Source organism: Leuresthes tenuis, unplaced genomic scaffold (assembly GCF_036924035.1).
Source record: "Leuresthes tenuis unplaced genomic scaffold, fLeuTen1.0.hap1 SCAF_22, whole genome shotgun sequence".
Lineage (NCBI taxonomy): Eukaryota > Metazoa > Chordata > Actinopteri > Atheriniformes > Atherinopsidae > Leuresthes > Leuresthes tenuis.
The window spans coordinates 3,859,817-3,887,533 of record NW_027325376.1 but is presented as its reverse complement, the minus strand read 5'-3'; the positions used below and the strand labels follow the sequence as shown (position 1 = coordinate 3,887,533).

General features: G+C 42.5%; 3 protein-coding genes across 3 annotated transcripts in view; 2 read left to right on the top strand and 1 right to left on the bottom strand.

The window, feature by feature from the left end:
• The first annotated feature begins 7,901 nt into the window (after window positions 1-7,901).
• six7 (SIX homeobox 7) lies at window positions 7,902-9,760 on the top strand. Its single transcript, XM_072376362.1, has 3 exons — window positions 7,902-8,322; window positions 9,203-9,366; window positions 9,555-9,760. Exons 1-3 carry the CDS (start codon window positions 7,915-7,917, stop codon window positions 9,751-9,753), a joined length of 771 nt encoding a protein of 256 aa, XP_072232463.1. The 5' UTR covers window positions 7,902-7,914; the 3' UTR covers window positions 9,754-9,760.
• Window positions 9,761-12,714: 2,954 nt separating this feature from the next.
• Window positions 12,715-18,606, top strand: LOC140281508 (actin-related protein 2). The gene is made up of 9 exons (XM_072375938.1): window positions 12,715-12,910; window positions 14,480-14,590; window positions 15,190-15,348; window positions 16,543-16,672; window positions 17,492-17,628; window positions 17,701-17,850; window positions 17,935-18,080; window positions 18,174-18,306; window positions 18,416-18,606. Exons 1-9 carry the CDS (start codon window positions 12,863-12,865, stop codon window positions 18,584-18,586), a joined length of 1,185 nt encoding a protein of 394 aa, XP_072232039.1. The 5' UTR covers window positions 12,715-12,862; the 3' UTR covers window positions 18,587-18,606.
• Window positions 18,607-19,265: 659 nt separating this feature from the next.
• rin1b (Ras and Rab interactor 1b) overlaps window positions 19,266-27,717 on the bottom strand; it is a 43,923-nt gene continuing 35,471 nt past the window's right edge. The window contains exons 10-12 of the mRNA XM_072375937.1: window positions 25,747-25,878; window positions 24,765-24,934; window positions 19,266-21,118 (exon numbers count right to left, since the gene is read on the bottom strand). Coding sequence (XP_072232038.1) covers window positions 20,795-21,118; window positions 24,765-24,934; window positions 25,747-25,878 — 626 coding nt within the window. The 3' untranslated portion in view covers window positions 19,266-20,794. The remainder of the gene's footprint in view (window positions 21,119-24,764; window positions 24,935-25,746; window positions 25,879-27,717) is intronic.

Genomic DNA, 27,717 nt, shown 5'->3' with positions numbered 1-27,717 from the left:
GCTGAAGAGGAGCTGAAGAGCAGCTGAAGAGGAGCTGAAGAAGAGCTGAAGAGGAGCTGAAGAAGAGCTGAAGAAGAGCTGAAGAGGAGCTGAAGAGGAGCTGAAGAGGAGCTGAAGAAGAGCTGAAGAGGAGCTGAAGAAGAGCTGAAGAAGAGCTGAAGAAGAGCTGAAGAGGAGATGAAGAGGAGCTGAAGAGGAGCTGAAGAAGAGCTGAAGAGGAGATGAAGAGGAGCTGAAGAGGAGCTGAAGAAGAGCTGAAGAAGAGCTGAAGAGGAGCTGAAGAGGAGCTGAAGAAGAGCTGAAGAAGAGCTGAAGAGGAGCTGAAGAAGAGCTGAAGAGGAGATGAAGAGGAGCTGAAGAGGAGCTGAAGAAGAGCTGAAGAAGAGCTGAAGAGGAGCTGAAGAAGAGCTGAAGAGGAGATGAAGAGGAGCTGAAGAGGAGCTGAAGAGGAGCTGAGGAGGAGCTGAAGAGGAGCTGAAGAGGAGCTGAAGAAGAGCTGAAGAGGAGCTGAGGAGATGTAAAGGACGCAGACAGAAACAAGAGGAAGGGAGATACAGTTTAAATCACTTCTTCTCTTGGTCATAATGGGAATGTGAGGTCACTCAGTGGGTTACCTGAGCGCCATCGGATCGGATTAAAGGCTAAATTACAATAAAACTGAGTTATTCAGCTCATGTAACAACCTTAATCTGACAAGAAAACGGATCGGGTTAAGATAACTCGATCCAAACGTGCACTGAACGTTCTGCACCTGCTCTGGATTTCTTCCCGCGATCGTCACCCGGAAGTCAAAGGAGACGATATTCCTGTTGCTGTCGCCGTCAGAAAGAAAGAAACAACGCGATGGAGAATGCGCCGTTGGGCATCGTCTGTGGGAGAGGGACACAGCTTTATCTCGCTCTGCATCTTTCTGAATGCCTGAGTTTGTTGTTGGTGGTGGTGAAGACGTCAACAGGAAGTGGCTCTATTAGCGATAGCTGAAATGGGGACAGCGCCACCTATGGTACCGGGGTATGACCTGCTTTGTGATTCCATTCATTCACCGCCATATATCCAAGGATAATTACCCTCAGATAAGGAGCAGAACCCAACTGTAGCTGTAATCCAGTTAATCTCAGCATGTGGCAGATCACTGCAGTCCACATATATGCAGGTTAAAGCTCCATCATTTAAAGAAGAAATAAAGCCACAAACTGCTATATTCTCTTGGCTCATTTATGATGAACTGAGAAAAAGTGCAAAATTGTTCTGTGGTCATCTTTTGTGGGATTCTTTTTGTCTATGGAACTGGAAACCTGCACATCTGGAAAGGCTCCATCAAGGCTGAAAGGTATAAACAGGTTTTAGAGCAACATCTGCTCCCATTTAGACAACATCGTGCATTTTTCAGCAAGACAACGTTAAACCACATCCTGCATCTAGTCCAACAGCAGAAGGTGCTGGACTGAGCTGGTCCAGGCCTTTCACCCACTAAAAACATTTAAAACACAACAAAGCAGACCCAGGACTGCTGAGCAGCTTTAAGCCGGGACAACATCCCTCTTCCAAAGGTCCAGCAGCTGGTTTCTCTGCACAGAGGAGGTGGGCTCAGGTATCTCCTCCCAGACGCCTTCACAGCCATTCACACCTTGGATCTTGTGACTAACTCATGTTTGGTTAGGCGGGTAAACAACTCACAGGTGACAACGGCTTAAATGGCAAACACGAGGGTCAGATTAGTAAGTGACACACACACCATCCCAACCACCTGAGAAACAGCGAACTGACTCAGTTTTAACATTTGATTTGTTTCCTATGATCTATTCAGAATATAATATTAGTTAATGAGATCATTTGCAGTTTTACAAAGCGTTGTGGCTGCAGAAATCAAGGAAAAACACGTTAAAGATGACATCATCACACTAAAACAGCCACATTTGGTCGAAAGTTTGGTTTCTGGATACAGACGAACAACATATAATAAAGTTAAATGTTTGATCACTGAAGTAGGGGATTGGTAGTTAATAACAGCTGCTTCCATTATATAATAACTGTTTATGGCTGATTCTACGACTCTGTATCTCACACCTTATTATGAATTATTGCCGACACACACGATAACAGTGAAAATATCTGCTGTTTTTTCTGTCTTAAGGCATCTCAGATGGTCATTAACGCACATACGATGCACTCGGCTGTGATAAAATACAATTAAAAATCAGTTAAAACTGTCACGATGTGGAAAATGCTCAGTTAAAATATTTTATTTATTCTATTAACCTTTATTTATACAGGTAAAATCTCATTGAGACCCAGGGTCTCATTTGCAAGAGAGACCTGAGAGACATATTATTATGTATTATTATTATAATACATAATAATATGTATTATTAGTAGTAGTTTTTTCCTGTCAACTTCATTTCATAAAATCTCAGCGAATTCTTGTGTAAATTAGCTTTGTTCAGAAGACTCACAACCATCACAGGGCCTGGCTTTTTTGGACGTCTGGGCGGGCCTTTTCATTTTTTCTCAGGAGCTCATTTCTTTAAAAAAAATGCGATCTGTGACGCCGATTTGTCGGAAAAACGAACACGTTTCCGCTGTGCGATGGTTGGTCTCTGTTGGTTCCACGAGGTCACAGGAAACAGCCAATAATGGCCTGGAAAAGGTTATTATTAGGGCGTTTAACGCTTTAATTAAGATGAATTAATTACGCTAAATTAACGTGTTTTAATCGCACTTATTTTTGCACCGTGGAACGTTTCTCACTGGATGAGTTTCAGGCAAACCGGTTATACTGGGGCACCAACTGACGGTCATGACTTCAGACAACAACAAACCAAAGAGAACAATAGTTAAACGTGAAGGAAGAAGCTGATGAGAGCGCTCTGGTTGGCCCCGTGGACGGGACATTTTGTTTAAAAAAGGTTGGGATGGTCGTAGCGTAGTGTTTAGGCTACAGTCCTGCTGCGAGTCACCCCCCCCCCCTGCTTTCTGTCTCTTTTTATCTGTCCTGTCCATTGAAAAGGCATAAAAATACATTTAAAAAACAGACGGATGAGCACGGTTGGTGAAGTAAAAACAAAAAAAAAACAATGTTTTGTTGCTTAAGCTTTTGTATTCAGTCATTATTCAAAGGTAAAATAAAATCCATGTGAAAAAAATAGCTTCCCACTGTTCTCAGGTCAAATATTTACATGCGATTAAAGTGATTAATTAATTACAAAGCCTCTAATTAATTAGATTCATGTTTTTAATCGAGTCCTGACCCTAGTTATTATATATCTTCTTTTTTCATAGCAACGTTCCAGTGAAACACACCTTCTCTACCTCTGAGATTAAGCTTAAAACTTTCTTTTTCCCATGATGCACCTCTCCTCCCTCTGCTCCCTTTACTCTCCATGAACACACGACATCACAGTTGTCAGGAACACGTTTCTGTATCCCTGACCTGGTGTTACGGTGCCTGTTGGACACTCTTTCTCGTCCTCTTCCTGGTTCTGATGGAGGTTTCTTCTTCTGTTAAAAGGGAGTTTTTTTTCTTTCCACCGTCCCCTCGTGCACACCCAGGACTACTGGGATAAAAGAGAAGTCTAGATGCTATCTCTTGGTTTCCGTAGTGATTTTTAATTGGCTTTTTAATTGAATTTGGAATTTAATTAATCAGATCCGTGCCTTGAGCTGTAATTCGATGCTATATAAATAAAACTGAACTGAAATTAAATCTGTGAACACTGTTAAATATTGTTGTGCTTGACAGAAGTTGTCCCTGATTAAAGCGGTTATTTCAGCTACTGACGAGGCTCTCCATACAGCCTGAGGGATAGAAAATCACGGGGGTCCAGCTCTGGGCGCGTTTATGCACTGAAATTCCTCCGTATTGCTTGGGCGACTGGGATAAAACTGAGTGTGGATTCGAGACTAAAACAGCGGCAGACGTGTAGCAAAAAACCATGAATGGATACACACTTCCCTAATTAGTCATTTGCATATAAATACAATCACTTGGACAAATCAACAGCTGTTTGTAACAGGAGATCAGTTCCTTTAGTTCAGAGCAGTCGGCCCTGCTGAGTTAAAATAGCAACGATCGGACCATAAAGCAGCAGCCAATCAGCGCATATAGAGACAGACTACTCTGTTTTATCTGCAACCTGCAGAGTTTACAGCAGCAGTAACAAAACGCTGCTGCCAGGCGCCTGACCAACACCTGTAAACACATCACACCTGCACTTTACTCCCTAAAATCTAGGATCCAGTTTAAAACTTTGTTTGTTTTCAGCTGTTTTCAGTTTGTTTCTCTACATCAGTGAAACCCTTAGGCTTCCCCAATCTGGCAACATCTGCTGGAGTCCCCCGGTCCAGGTGTAAGGTGGCAGCTCCAGAACTCTTGGCTGCCTGTAAAATCTAGGATCCAGTTTAAAACTTTGTTTGTTTTCAGCTGTTTTCAGTTTGTTTCCCTACATCAGTGAAACCCTGAGGCTTCCCCAATCTGGCAACATCTGCTGGAGTCCCCCAGTCCAGGTGTAAGCAGTGGGGTGACCGATCTGTCGCAGTGGCAGCTCCAGAACTCTTGGCTGCCTGTAAAATCTAGGATCCAGTTTAAAGCTTTGTTTGTTTTCAGCTGTTTTCAGTTTGTTTCCCTACATCAGTGAAACCCTGAGGCTTCACCAATCTGGCAACATCTGCTGGAGTCCCCCGGTCCAGGTGTAAGCAGTGGGGTGACCGATCTGTCGCAGTGGCAGCTCCAGAACTCTTGGCTGCCTGTAAAATCTAGGATCCAGTTTAAAGCTTTGTTTGTTTTCAGCTGTTTTCAGTTTGTTTCCCTACATCAGTGAAACCCTGAGGCTTCCCCAATCTGGCAACATCTGCTGGAGTCCCCCGGTCCAGGTGTAAGGTGGCAGCTCCAGAACTCTTGGAAAACTCTGATCCACGTACCACCTCTGACCTCAGCTCAAATCCACATTAAAACATACTTATTTAAACCGGCTTTTCACTGAAGCTGTGGCTCACCTTTCTGTTGTTGTCTTGTGTCATATATAATCTATTTTAAATCTATTTCTGGTCCATCTCCGGTTGTTGTAAGGTGCTATTTAAATAAATGTTGGTTGATGTTTTCTTAAACAGCCTGATGGAGGCTTAAGGAACGAGAAAATCGACCTCTACACGCTCATTTTCTCTTATAAGTGCCATTAGAGGTCTTCCTCAGCCGCAGTTATTAAAAGCACCAACTGTAAATTAGACTTTGTTGTGACTCCCGAAAACGAGGGGAAAAAACCCACAATTATCGTGCTTAATGCTGGTTTCTGTGAGCTCTTCTGCTGTTAACGTCACATTGCAATAAAAGCACGGTCTGAAGCGTGCGCACGTAAAAAAAAGGTGTTTTTGTGGTGGTGTTGTTCAGCGATTTGTTGACAAACCGGAGCTGCTCTGCTGATCCTCCTCAGACTCTTATCCTGTACAACAGATGCTGCTTTTGCACCAAATCCTGATTCCAATTACCTGTTGACATCACTTTTTTAAACACCATCATTATCAGTTATTTCCACCTCATTACTAGATCTAACCTGCTCCCCACTTTACCTCATTTGGGGTCTTAAAACGGGATCTGCGAGATGCTTTCATTAATTATTAAAGATTAGCGCTTCTAATTGGGCGTGAATCTACCTTAAAGGACGCCACTCGGGTTCAGGGTTACATTGGTAGCATTAAGTCTTTAATAACTAGCTAAATGCAGATGAAAGTGTCCACACAGTGAAGATATGTGTTCATGCAGCAGCGGTTAAAGCATCATTTCGGTTTTACAACACGTCCGAAGAAGCCGGCCCATCCTCTTCTTCCACTCTGCATACATCATCTGTTCATCTGATCATTATTCATCCTATTCCAACAGCTTGGGCGCGCTTAATCAGATTTTGGTTCAGTCTGCTCTCAAAAGTGTTAAACAGATTGGGAGGGGGGGGGTTTCTTGAAATGAAGGTAAGTGTTTGTGTATATGTGGGCATGTGTGTGTGTGTGTGGGTGGTGTCTAAAACTTGGAAGGGTTAGATTAACTGCGAGTATGATCTTCACTGAGCTCATTTCTCCCCTTCTGTGCCAAAGAGTGTGACTGACACACACACACCAGACCCAGCTGCCCCCCTTTCCAGTAGACCACCAACCCCACCTGGTATTTTAATCTAGATTTAGGATCTAACAAGTATCAGATGATTACCTGCTGCTTATAAAGTAATTCTATACGCTAAACTCCAGCACTGTAGGAACACCAGGGCCGGTCCTGAAAGGATCAGCAGAGGGGGAAAGAACCCCAATCTCCTCTGATGATTGAATTTTAGAAAGAAATTGATCAAGTATCTCAACAAACCTGAAAAGAAGGGCAGTTTTTCACTGCTTTAGATAATAACTCACAAGAGGAAGAAAAGTAGCTTTCCATCTAATCTATTTTCTAAGTGCAGCCATTATGGAAATAATTGAAAAGTCAGTGTAGTAAACCTTTAAAAGTCAAATATTTGGGTCCCAAAATGCAACCGGTTTGTGAGTAAAAGTCTTAGGACTTGATCTTCCCAATAATGGAACAAAATGTATCAGTTCCACACACTGACAACTTATCTTAGATTTAACCTGGTAATGAATTTGGTCTCTGCTCTTATTCTTTAGCGGAAAGCTGAGCTCCATAGTTCAACATTTCTACCTGAAGTGGAGTGTAAACATCAACCAGAACCAGTTGGGACCCTGATATTCATAAGCCCCTGTTGTCTGGCGGGCTCATATCTCTATTCTAGACAGATTTGTTGCCAGGATTTCGGGCTCCTTCACCTTATTTCAAACCAGACAAGTCTTCACCTGACTGCAACCTTTCGGTTCAGAGACTAATCTTTGTCTGGCTTCAGGGGTTTCTGCTGTAGAGTTTAAACTGTTGCTTGAAACATATTTTTCCTCGAGGCTACTTTACACACATTAAGAGTAACGTGTCTGGTGAGTGGCTGACAGACGCTAGCAGGATTCTTAGTCTGATTAATAAGAAAATTGTTCTTAGACCGATTAATGAGCTGCTGAGATCAGAAGGATTGGACCAGGGTGCAGATCATTAATTCCGTGTCCTCACTTGCTCTGCTGTGTGCATAGATGTCCGGGGGGATTCTTATCATGTCTTGGCCTGATGAGAGGTCACAGGGGATAGCCTATGTGCAACCCATGTCTGTTTTAATTACATGGGTATTAGCTGGTGGGGGATCGCTGCAGCTTTGTGTCCCGACATGTACTCTGGGCCAAATGTCTACGTGGATGTGACACCCGTTTGAAACTGCCGCCGCATTTCGGCGTGTTAACAATTGCTTTTTAGGCAGAGGAGCAACGGCAGTAAAGGGAGTTTGGGGGCTTTTAGCCTCCTGTCCAGACTCTTTGCTGTTTCTGTCTCACACGGCTCTACTGTCCCGCAGATCATCTGCTCCTAATGCCGAGCTCCATCCCCTCAAGATCCGACCTTTTAAATAACCTATCCTCACTTGTTTGCTCACTGCACTCATCCTGGCAGTCGGTGTATCCTCAGGCTAAGCCAAACAAGCTGATCAGCCAGGCACCTCTGTACATACTACCCCCCACTAAGAGGCTAATGGCCAGGGTTTATAATCCTTCTCAAAACAACCATGGAGATGCTAATTGTATCTTGCTATAAATACTGGCGACTCCTTGTCCTCTTTCTTCATTTGTCTCTCTTCTAATCGCAGAACCGCCACCGGCTTCCCTGGAGCATTTGTCCGAATACCAGGAACGGCTTAGTTACATAAGAGAGGCGGCAGATAGATGCTGCAAGTGTCAATAAACTTGCAGCATCTCCAAAAAGGCAGCGAGCGCACGGACTTTACGCGCGGATAAACCGTCTCATGCGGCTTGTGAACGTTTCCGTACCGAGTTTCTGAGCAGCAACGCGCCGAGATGTTCCCACTACCGATGTTCACGCCGGACCAGGTCGCTCGGGTGTGCGAAAACCTGGAGGAGACCGGGGACATCGAGCGCCTCGGCCGGTTCCTGTGGTCCCTGCCCGCCGCTGTCCCAGGCTCCGCGGGGGAGGCGCTAAACCGGCACGAGTCCGTCATGCGAGCGAGAGCGCTGGTCGCCTTCCACGCAGGAAACTTTGAGGCTCTCTATCAGATCCTCCAGAGCCACAGGTTTACGCGCGAGTCGCACGCCAAGCTCCAGGACCTGTGGCTGGACGCACACTACAGAGAGGCGGAGAGGCTCCGGGGGCGGCCGCTGGGCCCCGTGGAGAAGTACCGGATCCGCAAGAAGTTCCCACTGCCCCGCACCATCTGGGACGGCGAGCAGAAGACTCACTGCTTCAAGGTAAACCCTCAGGTCGAGACATATCCGAACAGACCATGTTTTTCTGCGTGTGACACGAGGAGACAACTAAAGTCCCCCTCATCTTTGGGCAAACTACAAGAAGCACCAAAACCCGAATATTTTGAGTGCGCAAACATCGGAAAAGTTGGCCAATAGTTACCCTGGAGTGAAGGTGATTTTTAACCCGAGCAAGCAGCCTGGTCTTTGAGCTCTTAAGATGATAATGACCAGAGCCACGGTTATCCTTCTACCTTCTGCCGTCGAGTCTAAACTACTTTCAGTATGTTGCTGTAAGATTAAATCCACCAAACACTCTTTTCTGGGGAGGACATTTACGCCTAAAAAACAGCACTTTGACAATATAAGACGAACTGATTATGATTTGTTGTTCCCTCTCTACATAAAACCAGTTCCCATCGTACTATTTTCTGCATTCAACTTGCCGTTTAAAGTTAAACTTAAACCATCCAAAACCTTTTACTCTTTCATTGGTAGCAGTTATCCAGGAACCACTTTGATCTACTGCATACTTTGACAGTAATACCACTTTTTTGGACATAAATTTCTCACAAAGTAGGAGAAAAAGAGCCCAAATATTCGCGTTTGTCTCTTAATGTGTGATCGCCCTCGTGTGGCAGAGGGAGGTATTGATCATAATCGTATAATCTTTAATTCCAAACTCAAGAGGGAGGCTGTGCAGTGTATAATAAGCCCCTTAACATGATCCAATTTGGTGGATACGCACTGTTATGTTCCTTGTAGGATAGACGGTGTTTATCTGTTTATAAATCCAGTCTAATATGATTATACAAAGCATGAGATTATTGTGGTTTATGATACCTTCATTTCACAGTGACTAAATCTAAATATTCTTCTACAGGAAAGAACCCGCAGCTTGTTAAGAGAGTGGTATCTCCAAGACCCCTACCCCAACCCCTCCAGGAAGCGCCACTTGGCCCAGGCCACGGGACTCACACCCACACAAGTTGGGAACTGGTTCAAGAATCGCCGCCAAAGAGACCGTGCCGCATCAGCAAAAAACAGGTATGCTACACGTGTTTTTAACTGATTAGAAAGAGAAAAGAGGACAAAAATTGGCTGTTTAATCAAGTTTTGAGTCAGTTTGTGCTTTATAAATATTTTCTAATATATTAGTATGTCTGTTAGATGGAAAATAACTGCATCGGTGTCTGATAAGCAGTCTCATCCATCTCAAATGTCCCTCCACCCAGGCTGCAGCAGGATCCCAACCTCCTGCCCTCTGAAGGCGCCCTTCAGGAGCGCCACCATCACCCCCACCTGCTGCCTAACTCCCCTCGCCACCTGGGCAGCCCAGAAGCCAGCGACTGCAGCACAGAGAACGAGCGCCGAGGAACGGGGGCATCCACCCCAGAGATCTCCGTCAGCAGTGACAGCGAGTTCGAGCCTTGAGGTGGCGGCTGGACGGAGTCTCGCTCCCTCAGACGTATATTAAAGACTTGTGAACTGTGGGCAGGCAGGAGAAAGACGCCACACGTGTCCCTGCGAGGACCTTGTAAAGAAAAGATATGCACTTATGAAAGCACCGCCGCACATGAGCTTCATCGTTATAAATTAGTTTCCTGCTGACCGTGACTCAGCACTTTAGAATGGTAAACACCCACAGGTATTAAAAAGAAAAGTGTTTTCAAGTCTCAGGCTAAGTATTTATAGAAATTATGCCAATGGTCTTTAGCTGATGTGAGTGTTAATATTCTAAGGTTTTATACTGGTTCCAGGAAATATAGATCATTTTGTAATAGTTTATATGAAAGCTACATTTGTGTTGGAAATGTAGAAAATGCCTATTATTTTATGCGAATATGTTAACATGCACATTATTATTAACTTTTATCTGTTTGGACACTGGAAAATCACCCAAACCAGCTCGTTTGCCGAGGTCCTAATGTGCACGTGAACATGCTCAGAAACCAATTCAACTCTTTTCACTGCCTTAAATGGAACTAAGGGCATCTCTACAATGCAACAATAAGTCACAAAGTATGCGATCAACACTGCGAACATGCTGCTTGAAGTCCAAACCGTTTTGTTCAGGGTCGTTTGACCTGTTCACGTCTCCTCGTTGTCACTGACTGGAACAGGCTGGGCTGTTGGGAACGCTCCTGAGCTGCTCTGATTCCTGCAGGAGCCCAGACAGAAAGGATGAATCAGGAAGAATGTAAAGCACTCACCGGTTCTTCACTCATTGTGCCTACTGCATTTGAAAACAGTGAGATGTAGACGGACACGATGTCAACCACACTTTCAAAGGCCTACCGTCTGACGTCTTTCTTACAACCATCACTTCTCATGACACATTTCTGCATTTCACTGAGAATGTGTATTTTGTAAATGTTTGATGTAAATAAATGAGCCTATTTTTATCCAGTGATTCTGACTCTTTGTGCAGTGCAACAGTCCTACGGCACACTCCTAACCAGCTGAAATGTCTTCTTTTAACTAATATATTACTTTTAAACACAAGAGATCACATTTTCTCCTGTTTTTCATGGAAAGAAGTTGGACTTTAATTCACAACTGGAACCTAAATTAAGACTGGTTGCCCAATCTAATGCGATTCTATCTATTTATCTTCATTTTTATCAGCTTTTCAATTGTTTTGGTACAATTCACTCAAACCAAAGACTGCGACAGTCAACTGTGTGATATTCTGCCTGGTATTTCAACACTAAATCACAGCAAAGACGATCAATTGTTGTCATTTATGACGTTATTACGTCCCACTTCCAATTTCCACACCCTGAAAAGTTGGTGCTGCAGTTTTGTTGCTTGGGATGAAAATGGAGATAAATGTGGAGTTTCCAGGCTGGTTTGACAGAGATAAAGATGTCTCCCAGCAGCATGAATTTCCCCAGGAGCTGAAAATCATCTGTAATATCAGTGAAACCCAATTCTTCTCTGCTGTGCTGCATGAATTTGATCATCGCTGCCCTGTGATTAAGGTTTTGTCAGAGCAGGACAAACACAGGTTGGACTATAAAGATAAACCTCACCCTGTTTACACAGCAGACACATTTTCACCTGAAATAGTAGCTAAAAGAGTGTTAGTCACACTAATTAAGGCTCAAAAAAGGACATTCATTAGTAACACCATTTCATGACAAAATGGCTGCTGAAAATAGGTCCATTACAAAGCATTTAATCATGTTAAATTGCCAAGCTGTGAGCTGAAGTTTGGGCTCCTCATGCATACAGCCACTGGTCCACTTCACAGAACACACATCATGGATTTCTGAAATCTTTAGACTTTATCAACTCTCCAGAGGCTGCGAACAACACTTACCTGTGTTTTAATTACACTTCCAATCCAGCTTGAGCGGATTTGATTGTTTCAGGTACTTAATAAAGACGTTTACCTCTTTAAATGAGGTTGTAAGGATCCTCCACACCTTTACACTGTTTTTGGATGACAGCATCAAAGATGGCGCCCTTTAGCCTGAAGGCAACGGAAACTAACGGTTAAAAATATGACAGAAGCTGTCACTCAGTGTCTGTCTTTACACGCATAAAACTCGAAAAAAGCTAAATAATAAAGTCTCCACAAACATTATTTTCATTTATGTTGAGGCAGTAGTGTTGTTTGAAGCTTTTAGACACGTAAAAATAACTAACTGACACGCATTACTAGCTACAAGCCACTCGCTATCTCAGATTAACGTTTTTCCCACCTATACCACCAGGGGGCTCCATACAAGCTTCATTTAAGTTTTCCTTGTCTATGCTGTTTTATCCTAATGTAGGTTAGTTAAGTGCTTGGTTGAATGGAAACGAGGCCTCTTCCGTGATGCATTGTTTGAACGAAGTTAAAAGAATAAAATCTCAGGCTTTTCCAAAGGAATTTGTGATTTCAGGGACAGTTTCTGTCAATGCTGGCTCAAAGTGTTATAGAAATTCAAACAAAGTCCAGTAAACGTGACATATTTTCTTACTAGATTAAGATTTTGCCACAAACAAATACTTCCTGCAACACGATAAACTATTCCAGCTGTGATGTTAGTATCCGGACATTCACACCCCGTGTGTTAATGGGTTAATATTGACATTTAAAAGTCATTAAAAGTATTAATAGTGTTCAAGGTATTATAAAAAAGATCACAACTCTTTAACTAGCAGAAAGCAAAGCACACAAACAGAGAAAAGCCTCAGAATTGAGCAGGGTAGAGACATTTAAAGCAGCGCAAAAGGTCATGTCTGGCTAAATGTCAGCTTAAATGAAAATGCCTTTCCTTCCACAGATAAAGATAAAGAAACATAAGGCTGCCTGGTTCAATCACACACACACAAAACATGTGTAGCAGCTTTTCCCCCTCCCCGACCACAGAAAATGGGTGTCTTCACATTTACTAATCCCACCCACACCTGAAGGAGCAGCAAGAAGAGCCCTGCTTACCTGTCAGCCGTGAGCCCTGTAAAACTCATGTGTATTCATCTTGAATCATTTAGTTTAGGACTCCTGTTCAGACAGGTTAGAGTACTGTGTGCTGTCTGTGTTTGATAAAGCATGGACAACGAGGGGAGGAAAGTGGTGGTCTGTGACAATGGGACAGGGGTAAGTCCGAGTCCAGAATGTCAGTATTGTAGCTTTTTATCAGACCTGCACATACAGTTGCAGCCTTTGATTTAATGCTGTTGCCACCATTAATAATGATCTCACTCACACTGCTGTTGTAAGCCAAACCTTTATGTTTTGTCTGTAAATCTGCAACAGGTGTGTTGTATGTTTGGCAGGTCTCTGTTTTCTTTTAAAAGTCCTGCTTGGCCACATTAGAACTGTTACTGTGAAGAAGTCCACGATGTGAAGCCGTGTGCATACTGCACCTTGTTTCCACATGTGTCTGGACTTGTCAGTCTCCTACCCTTAGATACATCCATAAATGGTTACGATGCTTCGAACGGAGCACATGAAAGCAGGAAGGTGTCAGAAGTGGCTCCTTGATCCTATACTGTAGAATCTGCATGTTGCTTTTAGATGACAGTCCTTCCAACAGTTAGAAACTTGTCTATGTTTTTGCTTTTCATGCATTTCTTTATTATGCCTCTGCGAGGAATGCATTACGTCCCTTCAGGCTAAGGAATGTGTCTATGACACACAGACAAGTTGAAACAGAAAAGTGGGAGGTGTTGTCATGTCAGACCAAAGCACATTCTGTGGTGAATGTCATGCTATTTACAGGCTGTGTGAGACTGCATTTATTTAAATGTACTTGCAAAATCATTTCTGTATATTCGTGCATCTATGAACATCCTGTCAGAGGCACCATGTAATACCGTTAAGGTTCCTGGGTGCATGTTAGGTTTGGTACCAGACCAAATTAATGCAATAATCATCATCATTCGTTAATCAACGATCTTGAGAAAGCCTCCCTGCCCTAATAAGTTCAAGGTTAGACGACTGCAATGGACTTTATGTCAGCGTCTCCCAGACTTCTCTCAGTCGCCTTCAACTTGTGCAAAATGCTGCTGCTGCCCGTCTTTAACCAACACTAACAGACCTGTGCACATCACTCCTGTTCTTAACTCCCTTCATTGGCTTCCTGTCCTTTATAGAATTGATTTTAAACTTTTAATGTTTGTTTTTAAAGCTCTTAAAGGCCTCACCCCATCGTATTTATCTGAGCTTTTAACTGTAACCCTGGCAGAGCTCTGAGGTCAACAAATCAACTTTTGTTGGAAGTGTTCAGGTCAAAATAAAAGCCCTGGGGTGACCGAGCCTTCCCCCCCCCCCCCCCCCCCCCCCCCCCCCGAGATGCATCTTATTTCTGACCTGGGCCTCTTTAAATCAGGGCTAAAAACACATTAATTTCAGATGGCTTTTAATACCCAGTAGTATGGTGACTCTTTTATATTATCTTATTCAATTTTGCTGTATTTTATTGCGTTTACTGTTATTTTATTGTTTTGTACTTATTCTTTTCATTATTTATTATCTGCTGTAAAGCACTTTGGTACCAAAATGGATTGTTGTAAAGGGCTGTATAAATAAATTACATTTACATCTGTACAAAAGGCTTCACACACGGGTTTTGATGCAGGTCATCACAAAGTGTCAGCTACCATCAACGTGACTTTATCCACGCACAGAAAGGTGTTCATATGTTTTATATTCACCACCCTGCAGTTTGTCAAGTGCGGCTTTGCTGGATCCAACTTCCCCGAACACATCTTCCCTGCCATGGTGGGTCGACCAATCATACGATCCACCACCAAAGTGGGCAACATCGAGATAAAGGTGAGAAAAGCAGATTGTTGCCTGAAGTATCGCAGGAATAATCCAAAAAGATAAAAAGGAAATGACTGTTCTATAACTGCACAGATGCAGACTTGTTCAGCTAATTACCTGCATGACCTGCCTTTGCTCCACAACCTCTTCCTGCATCGCATCTCGTACGAATTCAACTGCACACCTGTTAGTTTCCTGATACACATTTAGGTTCATACACTTGTTTAACCTGAGGTTGTTCAAACCTTTCAGCTTCCCAAACCCTGTGGGATTACACACAGTCATTTTCTTAAGATCCAACTAAATAGTACTAGTAAGATGAGTCATTCTTTGATTCTTTTGGCAAACTGAACCCTTATTTAATCATCAAAACATGAAATAACATGTTAGCGTGCAGCTGCTCATGTCAAAGTAACAGAAAATGATGCAATCGGGAGTTTTTAATCATGACATCCAATAAAATGAGGATTAAATTAGCAGCTGTGCATGAATGTTTACACCTTTAATGTTCGTTTTTAATCACAATTCAACAGTAAAAACCCCTTTCAGAGGAACCAACAGGAGCACCGTTTTCAGAGAGCTGATATAAGTCTCATCTCTTCCACCAGGACCTGATGGTGGGGGACGAAGCCAGTGAGTGTCGCTCTATGCTGGAGGTGTCCTACCCCATGGAGAATGGCATGGTGCGCTGTTGGGAGGACATGCTCCATCTGTGGGATTACACCTTTGGTGCAGACCGCCTCAACATCAACCCATCAGAATGCAAGGTACTGAGGATATGTAGCTGTTAGCTAAATGAAAAATAGGATGTTTGGGTTGAGTTTTACTGAGGTTTGGACCCAAATGCAGAACTTCCAGAGGAAGGAAGTGAAGATGGACAGAGCTAGTTTTGGTACTTTGTGGGAAAACAGCTGAAGGCGCAGCAGTTATAAAAACTATGAATACAATGGACTGAGTGAATGACTGATGGATGGTCAAATACCAACAGGGTTTCCAGGGAAACAACATCAATGAAGTAGCAAGAAGCAAAGGAAAAACAGAAGAATATATATTCAGAGGGAGTGATTACATGAGTGGCTGCTGAGGCAATTAGCAACAGGTCCGATAAGGAAGTAAATTTAGCTGAATACACACGGCGGCAAAAGCTACAAAATAAAACAGGAAGTAAGGAAATTAAAGAGAAAAACGTAAACCAAGACACCAAAAGACACAAACACTGGTGGACCAGGACAGGTGTTTGGTGTCTGAAGGACTTCATTTGGAAAACATCTGAATTTTCTTTGTTCCTGCTGAGAAATAAATAAACATTTCAGTAACACACTGCTCAATAATGTACCGTAACAGGATATTTTCTTCTTTTCCTGTAATGTTAAACATTTAAAGATTAAAATTAAAACTTGTCACTACTTCATACCCTGAAATACAACCTACCGGGACGTCCTCTGAACTAACACCGGAGAGATATGAGGCTTGGATTATGTGATTATCCCAGTCTGACAGAGAGATACAGCAGCTGTTTTTTTAAATTTCTTGGTAATACTAAGTCAATAAAGCAACATTTGACTAAAATACCTCTTTGTTAGGTTTAGGCAGAAAGATTACGAGATGTTGCTTGCCGGAAATAATCATGATTAGGGTTAATATCCATTCATTGGTTGCTATTTTGCAGGCTGACTTGGTGACACATTAACACAATAATGACAGTTGGTTTTAGGCAATAAGATCCCGTGCTTAAGGTAAGAAATCAAAACTACCTGGTAAGACAGAAAAAAAAACACTGTGTGGACAACAGTCATATTAATGGATGCCATTTTGAGAGTTTCTTCCATGCAGTCTGATACTTTCTGCATGATTTTGCAGACAAAACAGACTAAAAGCACCTTTGACAAACCCCCACTTCGGTTCTTGATCCACTTGTTGATCCATTTGTTCCTAATCTGAATGTATTTTTCCTCTTGAAGATCCTGCTGACCGAGCCGCCCATGAACCCCACCAAGAACCGTGAAAAAATCACAGAGGTCATGTTCGAGACGTACCAGTTCCATGGCATCTATGTGGCGATTCAGGCTGTGCTCACCCTGTACGCTCAGGGTAAGAGGTCCACAGATGTCAGACTCCCACGTTTACACTCACTTCAGTATGCAATAGCTTAAATACTTTATAGTTTGACCCCCAGCCTTCAGTACAATTTCCTGTCAGCATTTAATTCGGTTCAGCTTTATTTAAATCCAAATATTTTTACCCAAATGAATCCATTTGATATAATTCTAATGAGTAAAAGGAAACCAAGGAGTTCTCTTCGATTTGACACCCACTCCTGAGCATGCAAAAGGCAACAGAAGTGAGGAAAACTGCCTTTTAACTGTAAGAAACCTCTGACAGAACCAGAACCAGGAGGCATGGCCATCTGCCTCGACCAGCTGGGGGCTGAGAGGAGAGAAAAGAAGGGACAGCAAGCACTGTAACACCAGGCCAGAGATACCTGCTGAGAGAGAGAAACAGGAGTTAATGACAGCAATGGTGTCATGTGTGAGGAGAGGTGCATCATGGGAGCTCCCCCAGCAGGCTGGGCCTATAGCAGCAGAACTATGGGATGTTTCAGGCTCACCTGAGCCATCCCTAACTATAAGCTGTATGAAAAAGGAAAGTTTAAAGCCTGATCTTAAAGGTAGAGAGGGTGTCTGCTTCCTGAAGCCAAACTGGCTGCTGGTTCTGTCACAGGATGCTCATAATTAGTCCATTTTGTGCAGGTGAAAGAAGGCAGTCCAAGAAACCTGCTTTATCTGCGAGTTAAAAGACAGATCTGATCAAAAATAACTCGGTTCTTCACAGTATAAATGAATATAGAGAATATAGAGACGCTTTGTGTGGATTCACTCAGCTTTGGAAACGCTCTTTCACTGTGAACAGGTCTGCTTACCGGCGTGGTGGTCGACTCGGGGGATGGTGTCACGCACATCTGTCCAGTGTACGAGGGGTTTTCTCTCCCTCACCTCACGCGGAGGCTGGACATCGCAGGCCGTGACATCACGCGCTACCTCATCAAGGTGAGCTGAGGAGCGTCAGTGCAGAATCTGACAGCTGTCTCCTAAACTTGCTGTTTTTTTTCTTCCCGTCAGCTCCTGCTCCTGCGCGGTTATGCCTTCAACCACACGGCAGACTTTGAGACGGTGCGGATGTTGAAGGAGAAGTTCTGTTATGTCGGATACAACATCGAGCAAGAGCAGAGTCTGGCCGCAGAGACCACCTACCTGGTGGAGTCCTACACGGTACGTCCAGGAAACTCCAAGGTTGGGATAAATATAGATCTATTTAATCACATTGAAATGCACGCGCTCCTGTCCTTGTTGCAGCTCCCTGACGGCCGGCAGGTGAACGTCGGCGGGGAACGATTTGGGGCCCCTGAAGCTCTTTTCCAGCCTCATCTCATCAACGTGGAGGGAGCAGGCGTGGCTGAGCTGCTCTTCAACACCATCCAGGCTGCAGACATTGACCTGAGGTCTGATCTCCGCCCTGCTCTCTCTGATTGATCTGTACAGGCACGCACGGTGGTATCTGACGGAGTCATGCCTCGCTGTGTTCTCTCGTGCAGGGCCGACTTCTACAAGCACATTGTTCTCTCAGGGGGGACCACCATGTACCCCGGCCTCCCATCCAGACTAGAAAGGGAGATCAAGCAGCTCTACCTGGAGAGGGTGCTCGATGGAGACATTAAGAAACTATCAGTAAGAACTTTACATGTATTAATGATACTTTACTGTAACGAGGCGAAACCATGGCATGTGCACGTGCTGTTTTAATAACCCCCCCTCGCTTTCTTTTCCACCTCTGCAGAGGTTCAAGATCCGCATTGAGGACCCTCCCAGGCGCAAACACATGGTGTTCCTGGGCGGCGCCGTGCTGGCCAACATCATGAAGGACAAGGACTCCTTCTGGCTGAGCAGAGAGGAGTACCAGGAGAAAGGCCTGGGGGTGCTGCAGAAGCTGGGAGGGGGGGTCAGATGAAACTCTTTGTCTATGCTTCTGCTAAAAAACATCATCAGTCAGTGTATAAAAACACAAAGATAATTGGATGGTTCATTTTCATGATTGAATTGAACACGACTGGATTTTATCAGCTTTCTTTCTGTTCTAATCTGACTGTTTTTCCTCGTTTTACCATTTTCTGACATTTCCACTTGCAAGTAATATCTGATTCATCCTGGAAATACCTGACAAACTGATACTGGAAGCAGCTGTTTTTATCTTTATTCAGCCTTATGCAGCGCTAACACTGCTATAAAGTGACACAAAGTGATAACATATCAGCCAGGATCAAACCAGTTTGATATATTAGTTTTGGAGTGAAGCCGCGGTCAGGAGTATCCTGGACTCAAAGGGATATAAAAAGGTGTGACAAATATCAAAGTGGATCTGGGTGTTATTTGTGTCATTCTGCTGTAAAAATAGGCAAATTTATTTCTTGCTCACTTCTTTCACTGAAGAAAATACATTTTCCTGAGATGCCTTTAAATAAATCTCATCCCACATGCACGTGTCCCTGCCTAAAATGGTCAATAACAGGCTAAGGAGAAGAGAAACCTCCGAGTTACAGGTGGCTGCAGTGTTTGCTGCCACCTGGTGGTTGAGTTGGTCCCAGACGTCACAGTCCCACCTCAGAACAAAACTGCATGGAGCAACAAAATCAGCAGATATTGCAATTTCTTTTATTGCGATACTGAGTTACCTGACAAAATACAGAAATGTGTTTGTACACTGAAAAGAAATAGTCAGCTCTCACAGTGAACACATGCTTCACGCTCACACCACATCCGCAGAACCTTCACGTCAAATGAAAAAGCATGCAACAGTGTCCAAAACACGCCATAGCTTAGAAACGAACCTCCTCAGCAGATTCAAAAACTCCAGATATGTTGAAAATCCATACTTAGGGTTGATATCTACTCAACAGATCGAACAATTAAAAGTTAGTTTTAAATACACGATATGATGCTGGAGAATGACTCTGAGTTGAACAGTCAGTGGACGGCGATGACTTGCAGCAGGAGTCACCACAAGCCGGTGACGTGGACATTTACATTCAACCAGCTACCGCCAGGTCGCGGTTTTTTGGTCAGACTGTCATCTTACACTGTGGCCAAGAGAAACCATAGAACTGAAAAGCAGGGGATGGAAACGAGGAATGAACGCAGCTCTGAAAGGATTAAACTCTGAAATGGAAAAAGAAGGTTTTAATACATTCACAAGTCAGTCAGTGACTCTGTTGCACGTTGTCCTGGAGCGATGTGCTTTTGTTCCCCCTCACATGAATTCAAAACAAAGAGCCGAGGCTCTTCTGTCACTTCCCTCCCACTCGCCAATTACTCCACCTGCCAAAACCACTTAATAGAAAGGAGGAGAGTCTGCACCTTTTCTCCAAAAGGTAAAGATAAATCTGCCTCTGGGGGCGATTCTGAACACAAACAGCTGATTTAAAGCTTCCCTCCACCTGATTTCTTTCAAAGCAAACCGCCCTGGTATCACAAAATGGCATCTTTTTTATCATTTTTCTGTCCCTTTGGTATTGAGGTTTGGTCTTGGCTGTAACATCTCAACTTTTTGTCCAGCTGTACTCCAGGGGGCATGGAAAGGCTTGTATCCCCCCTCCATCCACACATCTGCAGACTTTTACACATAAAGTGAAGCAATAAAACATCCAAGTGTCTTAGATTTTGCCCAGAACTACACTGTGAAAGGGTTACATCACCACAGTGGACAGTTTGCCTTCCTATGTACGTGCAGGAAACCGTTTTGTTTCCAGGCAACGGTCGTCTGACAGAATTAGTCTTTGGATCTGAGCCTCCTCGTGTTTTAATGATGTAATCCCTTCATGGTATAACTCTGGGTTCATTTTTCAAATGACAATCAAATCCATTTATTACACATTTTCCATGTCACACATAGTACACTCGCAGCCACACTGAGCGGCACAACGTTTGGCCACAGTCCCTCCGCTGGTCCTGCTCTGCTCTGCATGTTGGTCCGTTTAGGGAAGAGTTTACCATTTAAGGTCAGCTCGTAGTCTGAAGAAGGGCCGCCGTTGTTCACAAGTCCTGATCCATGACGAGACACAACACACCGCCGGAGAGACAGAGACAGAGAGAGAAAGAGACAGAGAAAAAGACCAAGCATCCATCTCCTCCCCCTCCTCCCTCCTCTCTCCATGCCTCCCACTCACTCCTCACACACCGACTCGCTCAGGTCCACGGCGCCACCTCTGGTGAGCCGCCGCATCTTGCTGAAGTCGTGGTCGGTCCTCAGGTAGGAGAGCGAGGGGCCCCCCTCGGTGTGGCTGGCGAGGTCCTGGGGCTGGGCCTGCGGCGGCAGGGCCCTCATTTCGCCGCCGCTGCGCCAGTACAAGGTGTATTGCTGCGGGTCGGAGACTCCGAAGGTGGCGGCACACAGCTGTGCCAGGGCCTGGCTCGTCTCCCCGGCTCTCCACTGCAACGTCCGCACGGCGCTCCGCTCCCCGTCCTGGAACAGTATCCGAACGCACCTCTGGAGGGAGCGAGGGAGCGAGGGAAGGAGGAGGAGGAGAATAGATGCAGAGGGAGAAAAAACAAGAGAGTGAATACTGTATTGATGTAAAACAGAGGTCAAGAGGCTTATGGAGAGAGGGCAAAGGAGGGGGAGTAGAGAGGGATGAAGCCAGAGGAGGAGTGAGAAGCACACAGGCTGATAATCTGCCTCAATACATGAGACCAAATGAGGCTCTTCAAAGTAACTGTCTTAAACAAAGCTGCCTCCCACACACAGCCAGGTCGAAAAGCCTCACATGAAACCATCTCCATGGAATTGCTCTTTCCTCTGCTTCATCCTCAGTGACAAACTTCCAACAACAAGCTCATCCATTAAGTCGACTCTGCTGCGCTGCTCTGAAGAAGTTTGACTTCTTCTGCTTTCAACAAAGCAGATACATCTATTTCCCCCCCAAAGAAGAAGCAATCAGGTATAAAACTAACGAGCCATTATATAACGGCAGGCTGAGCCACCCACAAACACCCTCACAACTCTCCATGCAGCACACAGCGAAAACTGGACATAATCCCTTTACCAAACACCAAATCCTGGGAATCTGGAGAGGATCCCCTTCTCTGCCACGCACAAACACAATCCTACACACATCACTACTTCCAGCAACAAACACAAGCACAAGGAGTCCCACAGCTCGTTCAGAAAAAGCTCAAAAACACGCGCTGTAACAATTAGAATCAACAGGTCTGCCGTGAAAACTCACAGAGTCGCTGAGCTCCTCGCTGTCCGTGTGCATATTGTGTTCGCCTGCTTCGATGAGTAGATGCAGCTCAATAAATTTCATGTTATCTGACCGCCCACCTCTTCATAGCACTTGGCTCACTGATCTCCGCTTGTGTCAGTGGAAAATCTGGCTGCCGGGTGAGTTAGATCGGCTATTTGAAGCCAGGAGAAGCACCACGTGACGAGACAGAAACGTGGATGACAATGCCTTTTTCTCCATGGCACCTGGTGGACTGTTGCACCAATCCAGGGGCCGGGAGGGCAGGTAAAAAGTCACTGTGTGCGAGTGTGTGCTGGCATTAGTGCAAGCTGGCAGCTTCAGATCAGCGGATTACCGCTGAAATGTCTAAAACTAATCCCCCCAAATGAATAGGGAACATATTTGAGGAAAAAAATCAAGGTGTGGGACATTTTTCTACAAGTGGTTCCCAGGCAGCAGCGGCAGGAAACATAACCGAGCTGAAATATGAGTCAAACACGGGTTGTTAGCTCCACCTGCTCCACCTGCCAGAGTCGGATGTAGGACATGTGTCACCATCAGCATAATCAATTACTTTAATGCCTGACCCTTTTTGGGTGGATTATCGCCACGTTTTTGTAGCTGATTTTGTTTATTGTGCTCCCAGTCAGTCTTAAAAAGGTGCACAAAGATTTGGAAGCACACGATGCCATCTCACAGATTACAGGTCAAAGGTCACGTTAGTCCAACATTTACATTTGATTCGACGGAGGCCTGTTTCGTTAGATCAGAAAGTTACATCGAAAAAGGTTGAACTATTCCTTTAAGGCCATTTTTTTTAGAAGATTTTAAGGTGACTGATTGTGGAAACTGACATTTTTTCCATATGATCCAAAGCAAGGAAATGTAAAGGACATTATCTGGGCAGCCGAGGGCAGCGAAGTCATTCAGTTCTGGGGTGCGACCCATTTGCAAAGTGGCCTCAGTGACGGTGAAACTGTCTTGAACTGAAGAAGCAGGGAAATGTAACTCTAAGGAACTTCAGCATGTGGGAACAGGCTCTAATCACCCTCAAACTGACCTCTTTAGGCAGAAGTCAGTGCACAACACTGCTCAGCAGACAGGTCAGAACCAAAGAAGATGAATGCATTTGGGTCGAGGTGAAGCTGCTCCAGGGTGAGGCGGGGTCAAAGGTCATCCTCCTCCACGACCGCGAGCCAAAGCGTACTGAACAGAAGAAGCTGCAGGAGCTCCTGTGTCTGACTGGCTGAAACAGGTCTGAACTTTGTAACCGGCTGGAAGTGGGCAGCATCTTTGTTGTGATTTGGTGCCATATAAATAAAACTGTTGCAGCTCAGCTGTAAAATCAGCTATAATGTTTTTATCTTTACAATCCGTCAGCTGCTTTTACACATTATTGTAGTGTTTGCTGGAGCTGTTGACACGTTGCCATGGTGAAGCACCTCAAACTGGCTGATAATAGACATCAACAAGCGCATCTCAGATACACACTACTTTTTAAAGCGTGAAAATGTGCTAAACCAGGGTCCAAGGAACACCTCGAGAGGCTCAGCTGAAACCCAGATTCAACCCATTTGGACCTGAGGCAACATGTAATGTCCAGGAGCTCATGTCTTATCAAAGATGACAAATAAAACTGGTTCAACCTCAAAGGATTTGATGGAAAGAGTAGGACAAACTACTAAACTGGTGAAACTCTTCCATGACTTATGCAGGAAGACGCACAGCTGTCCTCTTTGGTCATTTTAATTCAACAGAAAGCACTGAATTAGCAGTGAATAGATCTGAGAACATGTTTCATCTTTGTTATGTGCTGCTAAGAGTAGAAAATCTTCAATTAACCTATAAAAGGACATAAAACAGAGCATATATTATGCTCATTTATCATTTTGTGGGTCTACTAGAACAAGGTTAGCATACTTTATTGTTAAATAAAAAACAAATGACACCTAAATCTGTCCATTTAAGTCCATTTAAAACTGACAGCAGGTTAATAAATGAGTCAGAATGCAAACTAGTGACAACTTCAGACCCCTTTTAGAGGTGCAATCACGCCTAAATTTCATATCAGCACCCCTAAATGATAAATTGTAAGCCTATTATCATCATTATTCAGCGTTTTCCAGGTATTTTACTGCCACACATGCTTCCATTCATACGCTTCCATCCATACAGAGACAAACGAGTTATACAACAACGCTCCGAGAGGCAGCAGCTAACTTAACAGGAGCGTTTTCGGATGGTGGGAGGAAGCTGGAGTACCCGGAGAGAACCCACGCACACACGGGGAGAACATGGAGACTCCACACAGGGAGCGGAACCAATAACCCTCATGGGGCAGCAGTGCTAACCAAAACACGACCATGCAGTCAAACACTTACTTAGCAACATTTCAACCTTTTGTTTTACACTAGAAATCAGCTCTTCTTCCTGTCACACACATGGGCATTTTTGCAGCAGCATTTAACTACATTTAGCTACATTTAGCTACATATAGCTACATATAGCTACATTTAGCTACATTTAGCTACATTTAGCTGCATTTAGCTACATTTAGCTACATATAGCTACATATAGCTACATTTAGCTACATTTAGCTACATTTAGCTACATTTAGCTACATATAGCTACATTTAGCTACATTTAGCTACATTTAGCCGTCCTGAACACGAACTGCTGCACTTTACAGCCTTTGATCCACATTCAGCTCCATCCAAGACCTCGTTTAGCTCCTTTGAATCCATTTTGCCAGTATTCATATACTCCAGCTAAGAGTATCTCATAGACTTGTCACACTGAATAATAAGCAACGCATCAACCAGAATTTCACACGGGTCAAGTTTGTGTGACAGTCACAGACGAGATTAATCCACAGTGTTTTTGTGCTACTACAGATCGGGTGCCTACTTGGCTCTGCTGGTTCTCCCTTTGTCTCTGGGCCTCTTGGCTCCGCCTGCAGCTCCACTCCTTCAGCGCCTCCTGGACCTGTGGCGTCAGGCAGCCTGAGAACGGCTGCTCCTGCTCCAGGTTCTGGATCAGACACAGGCTGGCGTACACACTGGTCAGGTAGTACCCGCCTGGAAGGAGAAAAGGCGTGGGACAAAGAAGACGTTTACTCAATGCTGCAGAGTTTACTTTTAGTTTATGAATGAGTCCATAACTTAGTCATTTACTCAGTAAAGAAGCAGATTTAAAACGTCATCAATCCAGTAATACAAGTAATAAGCTGATAGTTGAGTATAATAAGTTAAATGCAGAGCCACATGGCGAGATTTTAAAGCTAATTTCTTTACTCACAGACATAAAGGCAAAACAAATGTCTAATGAAATATTAACCGTGTTTAAATAGAAAGTAGAAAGTTGTCACATTTCCTCTCAGGTGTTACAGGAGACCAAGAGTGACTATTAAAGGTTAAAGGGTCAGATTTGAGCTTATCTTCATGTCACATTTTGTCTGATCTACATAGCTGGACCGGTTCATGACTTCATGGTTTCGGACTAATACAAAATACTGAGCTGATACCAAATTGTCTTCTCAAGTATCTATTTCCCCTGTTTTTCCACAGCTGAAGAAACCAGTTTCAGAGTCGCAGTATTGCTCAGTGGCATTAGATTATTCACCCCGACTGCTTAAAACTCAGTGTAATTTGGTTTCCTGGGAAGGAACTGAGATAAATGAATAAATACACTGAATTTGATATCAATGTAAAAGCCATTTGAGCATTTTTTGTGGGGCTTTAAACTTGGTTTAAGTGTTCCTCCAGCTTCGACTCTTAACCAGCACAACATGGATCAGCTGAGCCGGGGTGTTAACTGGGAAAGCTCACAACACAACTCTGAACAGTCTATGTTTGGGGGCAACAGAAAGTATTTAGAGCCGAGGTTGTACCCTCTCCTCCGAGCCAGGAGGGCTCCAGCAGCTCCATCATGTACTCCACCTCTATCAGGATGTGAGGTCTGTTGCACTCCACGATTACGTAAGATAGCGATGGCAGAAAGTCGTCCCAGCTCACTTCCTGCCCTGAAAAGACAAGAAAAGAACAGAAAAAAGAGGTTTTCATTGTTCTTAGGAGTTGAATTTAACTGTTATTAACTGATGTGTGCATAGAAATGAGTCGTGAAACACAAAAATGGCTGCTTAAAAGCAGAGCCACTGCTCTCACAGATACACCGTCTGATCATCTTCTTCCTCTTTTCAGTCCGATACTCTGAAAACTAACTTTCCATCCAACACTTCAGTAAAAACAAACGTGAGTTAAATATGGAGTTAAATAGTAAAATATGGAGTTAAATAGTAAATAATGGAGTTAAATATTAAAATATGGAGTTAAATAGTAAAATATGGAGTTAAATAGTAAAATATGGAGTTAAATAGTAAATAATGGAGTTAAATAGTAAATAATGGAGTTAAACATTAAAATATGGAATTAAATATTAAAATATGGAGCTAAATAGTAAATAATGGAGTTAAATAGTAAAATATGGAGTTAAATAGTAAATAATGGAGTTAAATATTCAGATATGGAGTAAAATATGGAGTTAAATAGTAAAATATGGAGTTAAATATTAAAATATGGAGTAAAATATGGAATTAAATAGTAAAATATGGAGTTAAATAGTAAATAATGGAGTTAAATATTAAAATATGGAGTTAAATAGTAAATAATGGAGTTAAATAGTAAATAATGGAGTTAAATAGTAAATAATGGAGTTAAATATTAAAATATGGAGTAAAATATGGAGTTAAATAGTAAAATATGGAGTTAAATAGTAAATAATGGAGTTAAATATTAAGATATGGAGTAAAATATGGAGTTAAATAGTAAAATATGGAGTTAAATAGTAAATAATGGAGTTAAACATTAAAATATGGAATTAAATATTAAAATATGGAGCTAAATAGTAAATAATGGAGTTAAATAGTAAAATATGGAGTTAAATAGTAAATAATGGAGTTAAATATTCAAATATGGAGTAAAATATGGAATTAAATAGTAAAATATGGAGTTAAATAGTAAATAATGGAGTTAAATATTAAAATATGGAGTTAAATAGTAAATAATGGAGTTAAATAGTAAAATATGGAGTTAAATAGTAAAATATGGAGTTAAATATTAAAATATGGAGTAAAATATGGAATTAAATAGTAAAATATGGAGTTAAATAGTAAATAATGGAGTTAAATATTAAAATATGGAGTTAAATAGTAAATAATGGAGTTAAATAGTAAAATATGGAGTTAAATAGTAAATAATGGAGTTAAATATTAAAATATGGAGTAAAATATGGAGTTAAATAGTAAAATATGGAGTTAAATAGTAAATAATGGAGTTAAATATTAAAATATGGAGTAAAATATGGAGTTAAATAGTAAAATATGGAGTTAAATAGTAAATAATGGAGTTAAACATTAAAATATGGAATTAAATATTAAAATATGGAGCTAAATAGTAAATAATGGAGTTAAATAGTAAAATATGGAGTTAAATAGTAAATAATGGAGTTAAATATTCAAATATGGAGTAAAATATGTAATTAAATAGTAAAATATGGAGTTAAATAGTAAATAATGGAGTTAAATATTAAAATATGGAGTTAAATAGTAAATAATGGAGTTAAATAGTAAAATATGGAGTTAAATAGTAAATAATGGAGTTAAACATTAAAATATGGAATTAAATATTAAAATATGGAGCTAAATAGTAAATAATGGAGTTGAATAGTAAAATATGGAGTTAAATAGTAAATAATGGAGTTAAATATTAAAATATGGAGCAAAATATGGAATTAAAAAGTAAAATATGGAGTTAAATAGTAAATAATGGAGTTAAATATTAAAATATGGAGTTAAATAGTAAAA

Bases quoted from the DNA above. Each gene is read 5' to 3' on its own strand.
- six7 (XM_072376362.1), top strand. From the start codon at position 7,915: ATGTTCCCACTACCGATGTTCACGCCGGACCAGGTCGCTCGGGTGTGC. The intron at 8,323-9,202 runs GTAAACCCTCAG...ATTCTTCTACAG, and splicing joins AGAAGACTCACTGCTTCAAG to GAAAGAACCCGCAGCTTGTT. The intron at 9,367-9,554 runs GTATGCTACACG...CCCTCCACCCAG, and splicing joins GCCGCATCAGCAAAAAACAG to GCTGCAGCAGGATCCCAACC.
- LOC140281508 (XM_072375938.1), top strand. From the start codon at position 12,863: ATGGACAACGAGGGGAGGAAAGTGGTGGTCTGTGACAATGGGACAGGG. The intron at 15,349-16,542 runs GTACTGAGGATA...TTCCTCTTGAAG, and splicing joins TCAACCCATCAGAATGCAAG to ATCCTGCTGACCGAGCCGCC. The intron at 17,851-17,934 runs GTACGTCCAGGA...TCCTTGTTGCAG, and splicing joins ACCTGGTGGAGTCCTACACG to CTCCCTGACGGCCGGCAGGT.